The following is an 8,436-nucleotide window of genomic DNA, read 5'->3' as shown; positions in this document are numbered from 1 at the left end:
TCCACACTCCTGAATGCTGACACTATTAATTCCCCAACACCATCATAACACAATGTGGTACACAGCTGTTGCTGAATATGCAGTTACCAATTCAGTGTTAAATCAAAGTGTAGGCCTTTGCATTCGCTGGTTTTCTCTTAGAGCCTTCACCTCGAAATACAGCAACACTGTAAAATGATATTGCATTCTGGTAATGAAGAGTGTGCGTTTCGTTATATCTTCCGAGGGATATTTATAAGTTTTGACAAAAAATGCTGCAGATCCAAAATGTCGCTCTAGATAGGCCAATGTAATTTTCTGTCTTAATCTCCTGCCGGTGCTAGGCCTACTGTCTTTTTCGCAAGGGAAAGGGCTATAATTACATCTAGTTTGTCCACAGTATCTGCCTTCTATCAAAAAAGAAAAAGCTTTTCCTCTCAATCCCCGAGGGGGCTATGACAGCCCCTATACCCCTAGTCCCGCCCACCCCTCTGCCCTATCTCAGGCATTAACATGCAAAAAACAACACAAGTCACGGAAAACCAAATCTTGCCAAAATAAGGAATCCACAAACAGTTTGAGGATTAACTGTGAATGGTGCGTCGGGCCCGTGCAGGCGTGCTAACCTGGCGATGGGCAGAAGTTTAGAAAAAGTAAGGGATAACAATGGAAACGCTGTGTTTGTGAACAGGTTGGGAAAGTTTTGTCCCAAAAAAAAAGTTGTAGGTTAGCGGCTTTTCCTCCTTGCACGGATGCGGCTTCGGGAATCGACAACATGTAAGTTTTAATAATTAGCAGCACTCAATTTGCTCGCGGAAGAGTGTATCACTTGATTAACCTAGTTACGGTGCAGTTTGAAGCTTGCCAACAATAACGTTTAGATAGCCTAAAGGTTGACACTTGTTGGGTTTTCGTGCCGTTAGGCTACGGAGGTGAAATGGACCACAATTCCAAAAGGTGCACGGATCTGTACTACTACCCATGGAGTTAAAATGTGTGCGTGAAAACTAACAAAGAAAGTCATGAACAATGGCAGCAAGAGAAAGGAAGAATGCGGCTGTGTATCGCAGCGTCTCTTTCAAAAAGTTGGGGTCCTGGAGCGCCAACAGGAGTGAAGACCAAAACACACAACACAAATCAGGGGATTTGGAGGCAGCTGGTGTCGCCCTTCCCCCGGAGCCCAGCAAAGCAGAACAGCCCTTGGCGACGCGTAATGTCAGTGTGTCAAGAAAAGTTTCCAAAATCTCTGCCGCCACCACCGCCGGCCTTCCAACCGCAGACCCAAAGAGAGGCTCCTCCACTCCTCTCTCCTCTATTTCTCCATCCATCCGCCAACTCAGTGAGAAGTTCAGCAGCAGCAGCAGTGGCTCCGCCGGTACGCACAGAGACTCTCCGGGTGACGGCGCGGTGGTGACGCGGGGCAGTAGCACTCTCCCCAGGGCCAGGGAACCCAGGAAAGACGGCTCTCCCTTTCGAAAATCTTTTCACGAGGACAGCAGTGGTGGATATTTCAAAGATAGTGATACTGCTACCGTAGAGTCGTGCACTGACAGCAAAGTGCAAAAGTTTCACTCTGACTGTGACTCTGTATCAGGCTCGGACTCCGAGAGGAAAAGTGAGAATCAGATTTTGACACGTTTATCAACCGACTGCAGCAGCAACTCTGGTAAGAGAGATTATTCACAGATCAATGCATGTCCCTCTGATCCCAGAAAGACTTTGACTACAGATGATGAGGAGGATGTTACTAGTAGAGGGGTTCCTCCACCATGTAAATCTCACAGAAGTTATCTCTCTACACACCACGGTGACTATATTCCCCTCAACCCTGACAAGTGGCCCAGTGTCACCAAAATTAGACAACTTTTTGATGAGAGACAAAGCAAATTAAAAGCAGCCGGCAGAGGCCATCTACAAGAGCTCAGCCCAAGTGATAGTGCTCTTCTCTCCGATAGAAGTGACAAACTTTCACCTTGCAGCTCTGCTAATGAAGCCAGTAGCCTGCCTTTGCATTGCCAATGCAAAGTGGGATCACAGAACAGAGAAAGCAATACTGCTAAGGAGACCTTTTGTTACGATATGGACTTTTATTCCAAAGCTGACCACCAGCAGTTCTCTAATGATGAGGAGGCACACATAGAGATACAGAGTTCTAACAACAAAGTGGCTGGCAGAAATACTTTTCAAAGCGGCAGCAGTAGCAGTAACAGTTGTGCTGGGGGTAGCCGCTACCCTAGGATTAAACCATCTCCCTTCAGATCTCATACTCCCGGGACTGAGGCAGAGGCTCCCCATAAGACCCCCAGGACCAAGAGGGTGACATCTGACCCCGGCCCTGACCTTCAACCCCCTGCTACTTCGTCTTGGAGTCGATCGCTGAGCTCAGACACCTCCTCCTGCTCCTCCTCTCTTCAGCATTCGACAGTGAGGGAGAGAAGGGATAGACAGGGGGTCGGGCTGCCCAGGGATAGTTTACATTCCTCACATAGCTCCTCTAGAGAGCCAGCCCCCACCTCCTCCTCCTCCTCCCCATACTCTGCTCCAGCTCCAGATAAAGCCATTACCTCCTCCTCCTCTACTGTAACCCCCTCCACTGAGCTAAGAGTCCCAGCAAGAGTTACCTCTTCCCTCAGCTCCCGCTGGAGGTTTAGCTCTGGAGACGAAGAGGAGGAGCACACCAGGAGAAGAAGAGGTGGAGGTGGCAGTTGGACTGTCCCTTCCGGCCCTGCTCCTTCCATCTCCTACAGACCAGGAGAAAGGTGCATCACAGAGCGAGCAGGCAGCTATTTATCCCGCAGTAAAAATGGATGGTGGGGTGCAAAGGGCATTGGCAGGTCTTCAGGCAGTGAGGAGGACAGCCCTGGTTCTTTAGGCCCCCACAGTCGAGAGGCAGTGCGCCGCCGCTCGCTAAGAAAGAAAAAGAGGTTCAGTGGAGCTGCTCCAACTGCAGGCCGTGATGATTACGATGATCATGACGGCGAATCAGAAGACAGTGACAGTGACACAGCTGTGAAAATGGAACACTTAGAGAGGAATCACCAGCAAAACAAAGGAGGAGAAATTGTGGGTACAGTATCTCGTAGCCACTCAGCAAGAGAACCCAGTAGGCATAGCAACAGAGCCAGAGTGCAGCAATGGGAGCGTATCTCCTCACCTGTGACATCCACAACACTTCCTGGTGTATCACGTGTGTCAAAAGTCAATATTCCTCCTTTTGCTTCCAGGCCTGGTGGTTTGCGTAGCAGCAGCCGATACTCCAGCACTGAGACACTGAAGGAGGACAATCAGCCTCACTGCACTAACCGTGCAACAAATGTGTTTTTTAACACAGACGGGGCAGGAAGCAGCACTAGCAGAACTCCATCCTTGTCCATGTTGAGTAAAACTTATCATGGGAATTTCACCATGTACCGTTCTCCAAGCTTTGGCCATGGGGATAACTCCTCCCATGCCCCTGTGCGTGTGCGCCCCAAGATTGTGCCCACAGTCGCCCATTTACCTAGTGTACTTGCCAGAGAAGGCGGGGAAGGGGCTAGGGGTGGTGAGACAATTGCAAGGAGGACAATAGGTGGGGATGGGTTAGATGATAATAATAAAAACCAAATATCCATGTCCAATCCTGATATCACCTCAGAAACCATGTCACTCTTAAGCTTTCTCAAATCTGACCTGTCAGAGCTCAAGGTGCGGAAAACGAGTGGAGACAAATCAGGGGTCGTGGACAGTTCATCAGTGTATCGGATGGGCTCACGGACTCATGGTGGCACCCTTCTATCTTCTGGTCGTCGCCCGTCACTGAAAGACCTGACGGCCACCCTGCGGCGTGCCAAATCCTTCACTTATTCAGACAAACCCACAACAGCTGTGAGGTGTTATTTGACAGGTTGCATCACGAAGAGGAGCTCCTCTGAGCAGCAGCTTGACTTAGATGGAGAGAGGGATGGGGGGAGGGTGTCTGTGTCAGATAGGGAAGTAGAAAGTGATGGGGGTGATTTTAGGGCTGGGAGAGGACAAAGAATGAGGGATTATGGATTTGATGATGAAGATGAGGTAGGGATTCCTCCTTTGCAGGAGAGGTATGTGCAGGAAGCCAGGCAGGTCATTCGAGATATCTGCCAAATGAGTACTAGAGAAGATGATGATAATGATGTTGATGTAATTAGAAATGACAATGCTTTGGTGGATGAATGTTTCCAGGTCAAGAAAACTAATGAGGAGACGGTGAAAGCAGAAATTAGCGTTAAGGATGAGGCAAGTACCGATCTACATGCTGAGTTTAATAACACAAAAGACAAGGATAAACATGAGGGAGAGAGAGAGAACAGTGAGAGGGAAAGGAGAGAGAGGGGTGGACAAAGTATGCAGTTGGAGAAGCTAAACAGCAGGGGCACAGACTACAGGGAGAAGGCAAAGAGACAGAGCAGTGAAACGGAGAGAGCCTCACTGAAGGGCGACTCAGAAGAAAGCATGTTCTACGACCGCTCTGTGGATGAACTTTCAGGCCACGAGTCTAGTTTGACAGATGAAGGAATTGTTACAGAGCCAGAGACAGGCCCCAGTGACACCTCTGAGAGGTCATTCCTGGGGTCAGCAGGGGTTAATTTAGGGCCCCGCATTTCTAGGGATGTGCTTGGGCAGCCTGTCACCGTATGGAAGCAGTCTGCTCTCCACGAGGCGGAAGGGTTTAAGCAGGATAGAGAAGAGATGACAGAGACCAGAACGAATTATACAAATAGTGTGAATGAAGTTGGTGTACCTCCCTCCTTGCCTCTTCCTGCCTGTAAAGCTGAGAGTGAAAGTATCATCACGGAGCTGAACAGCAACGCTGCTATCAACAATGTCAACACTTCCACTGAGGAGATCATCACCAACACTGCTGTGTTGCAGAGGTCAGCAGGGGGAGGACTCGAAGCCCCTGCAACACCAAGTGCCGTCCGGCGAAGGCGCAAGTTCTCCCCTTCTGGTAATAACAACACAGGCTCTGATTCCAGTAATGGCGGTAATGCAGAGTCAACAATAGCAACTGTTGGAAATGGCGAGTCCGCAGTATACCGATCTCTAAGTGACCCAATGCCTCAAAGGTGCTGTCCTGTGGCAGAAGGAGGAAACAACAGTTTCTCCTCGGTAGACAGCAACTTGTTAGGATCTCTATCCGTCAAAGGAGGAGGGGGTGGGGCTCCAGACGCCTCTGCTGGGGACACCTTGTCTGAATACAAGGGCAGTGTGGCCAGTGACTTGTCAGTTTACAGTGATTGTGGGCTGCGGGACGATGGCGTTCATGACTACAGTGGGGTGATCAGGAGCATCGTTGCTGAGCCAGGTGCGATGGACAGACTGATGGTAGATGACAACAGCAATGGCAAAGCTCCCAAGAAGAAGTCATTCAGTGACCCCAGTCGCCGTAGTGATGCCCCTCTACTTTCTCGCAATGACCCTAATTTCAAAGGACAGACAGGGAGCACTCAGCCAATCAGTGAGCTGGATCAACCTGGCCAGATCCCACCTTCCATCAGTGAGCCAATCCTGAGTGAGCAAAGAGAGGAGCTGTGGGAGCCAGAAGTTAAGCCTAAACACACATTTTGGCCAGAGCCGTATCACCATGCAGACAGCAGTGCTAAAGTCAAGAAGGTTCGCTCCCTGTCAGAATGCGCTCCCCACTCTGATAACCATGATGATGAAGAATATGATGTAATAGACGAAGGTGAAGAGGAAAAAGATGTGCAGAAGTTTAACTTTGACCTCAGGTTGGCTGGGGTTCTGTCCCCTAGAATGCTTCGACGGCCTGCCAGAAAGCGTTCAAACAAATTGGCTCAGTTTTTCTCTCACGAGGACCCATTTGAGCCTCCGGAACTGGATTTGGATGACCAAGAAGATCAAAACAACCAAACCGACCTCAACCCTCTTCCCCCTACCCCAATGCAATCCAAACCCAAACCCAGACCCAAGCATGTCCGCCATGCCAGTGAACCTGCCACCTTTATCCCCATCTCCCCACCTCCACAACTTCAACCACTGAAGGAAACGGACTGCCTCGCTGAGCCTACAACCTCAGGTAAACCTCCAGGAGACCATGCCCCATCTCTAGAGGACGTGACCCAGAAATATATTCTGGAACTGAGCGCTGCTGAGAGGGACACTGAGGGCCCGGGGCCTCTTCCAGCGGCCAGGGATGGAGCTGAAGGTTCAGTGTCGGCTTCAGAGGGGACCGGCGAGACCAGCCCCAGTGGGATTACAGAAGCTGGACCACAGAAGAAAGGCACAGAGGAAACTGCATCCACAGCTCCCCCACAGAGGACCAAGCCCAGAGTGGTGAGTCCACATTTATTTCTGTAATTTCTTTCTCTTTCTTTTTACTATTTTCTTTGCAATGTGTGATTGTCTGCAAGAGCAAGGCTGGCATTCTCTATACTTTCTTGTTGCCATGTGTCATTGAGTTTATGTTTTGTGTGGTTTTGAATTTGGATTGCATTCGAGTGAGAGAGAGAGAAAGGAGGTTTGATTGATTTGTCCTTGGCTTTTGTAAATAATGTGTAACTGGATTTTTAATGTTGAGGTAATATCAGTCACCTTAAAACGGCCCTTAACGTTGTCTAATACAGTTGGCTTTTTCCTATGGTTTCATAGCTAGACCCAAAGGCATATGTGTGTGCCTGTGTTTTATGAGGTGCTGGGAATCAGGGCTCACATGGTTAATTTCAGGATGCATTTGGGAGCAGTACTACAACACATAAGCCATTGAAGGCTGAGCAGTGTTAAACAAACATCAGAAGATGTTATTAGTTTGATTAAACAAATCTCAGACAAAGAACATTAAGTAGAGGCCTAAAGGCTGCTGAGTGTATGTATGTGTCTGATTTCATTTATTTGTTATATCCCATATTGATTGTCTGTGCCAGAATTATAGTCATAGAGAAGTAATAAAATAAGCAGTTCACCCAAACACAGATTGGGTGTGTGATGTCTGTGTAACTGTTTTTACTCAGCAGTGTCTAAACAGGAGACTTTTCTGGATTGTTTTATCATAGGAATACAACGGATAACTGAATGGTCTGTGACCAACAATCCATCATAGCATGAAAATATTTAGACAGAATAAATTGACAATAAATAATACATTTGTGCTTTTTTAAATAATCACTGGAATACAAATTGTAAGACAAATCTATAACCCATGAAATTTGACTTGGGAACCAAATGTCTGTCGGTGTGTTTTTTGTGAATACTCAATGTACCGTTCTTTGGACTGTAATTTCTTGTCATGTCCTTGTTGTTTTTCCTGTTGCTCCCTTAGTGTGACATTATCTTAGTGTATAGCTGCTTTTGCTGCCCATTGATATTGTTCACATATCGCCTGGGGGTCCTCATTAGTTGTTTATTATTATATTGTTGCGGTGGTGATAGTAGCTGTAGCTGGCTGTAGAGTGACCTCGCCAGGCAGGAAATGTTCTTAGGGAAAAGGGAAGTTGTTGTGGTTACTGAGGTGTTTGATGATGTTCAGCACTACCGGCTGGCACGTGTGTCCTTGTACTCCATTGTGTTGAGTGTGTGTGTGTGTGTGTGTGTGTGTGTGTGTGTGTGTGTGTGTGTTTATATTTTTGACTTTCCTGCATGTGTTTATTATAAACTAGTTTCCTCTTTCTGCTTCTGTCTGTTTATGTCCGTGAAGAGGGATTTTGTTTGTCTGGAATATATCAATGAATGTTCAAATGTTCGGAACTCAGAGCTTTGCCAGCACACTGTGTTTAGAGAACTGCCTTACAGCTACAGCATGGTGCCTGGAGGCAGTGTGTGTGATTTAAAAGCTCTGCCAGGCTGAAGAAAGAAAGAAGGGGTGGGGTGGTGGGGGGTGGCTGAACAAACCTTTTCCATCTCCTTTGACATTTTTCCAAATGCTGGGTCTTTCAAAGTCCAAAGTACAAGTCTGAAAAACCATAAGTATGTTACATTTTCGGCCCACACTTTTAAGCCCATCTCCATTCGTCTTTTCTTTCCAAATACTTAATCTCAAGCATTTCTCATGTTATCTTATTCTTCTCTTTTCCGTCTCTCCTCTTTCTTTCTGTGTCTCTGGAACATTGCAGTGAAGTGAGGTCATAACGTTTGTCTTGGTGTGAGGCAGCCTGCTGAAGCCAAACGTCAGGTAGAGAGAGGAAAGAAAGACTGAGGCTAGAAAAGAAGGGAGTTGGAAGGAAACGCTTGTCGGCAAAAAATAAATAAATAAAAACAGTTAGGATCAAAATAGATCTGATAAAGAGCTGAAGAATGAAACCGAGAGGGAGGGAGGGGGAGGGAGGGAAGGAGAACACGCTAGAAAACACTTTTAGTTTTTTTGTTAAACCGATATATTTATATCCATCTTGATGTGTTGGCATTTACTAAAGTGTTGGTTCACTGGAACAAAATCATATAACTTTTAAAGTGGTATGATGTTTTCACGTTTGGACGAAAAATTGTCTG

At 47.2% G+C, this 8,436-nt stretch overlaps 1 protein-coding gene across 1 annotated transcript in view; it reads left to right on the top strand.

The window, feature by feature from the left end:
• Positions 1-1,008: 1,008 nt before the first annotated feature.
• Positions 1,009-8,436, top strand: part of arhgef17 (Rho guanine nucleotide exchange factor (GEF) 17) — a gene marked incomplete at its 5' end in the record, with an annotated part of 76,954 nt that continues 69,526 nt past the window's right edge. Inside the window, one exon of the mRNA XM_080053824.1 lies at positions 1,009-6,288. Within this exon, the coding sequence (XP_079909950.1) occupies positions 1,009-6,288 (5,280 nt within the window). The remainder of the gene's footprint in view (positions 6,289-8,436) is intronic.

Source organism: Ammodytes marinus (assembly GCF_949987685.1).
Source record: "Ammodytes marinus genome assembly, chromosome: 3".
In the NCBI taxonomy this organism is placed as follows: domain Eukaryota; kingdom Metazoa; phylum Chordata; class Actinopteri; order Uranoscopiformes; family Ammodytidae; genus Ammodytes; species Ammodytes marinus.
Note: the sequence above shows the minus strand (reverse complement) of the source record. Positions and strands in the feature narration are given on the sequence as shown.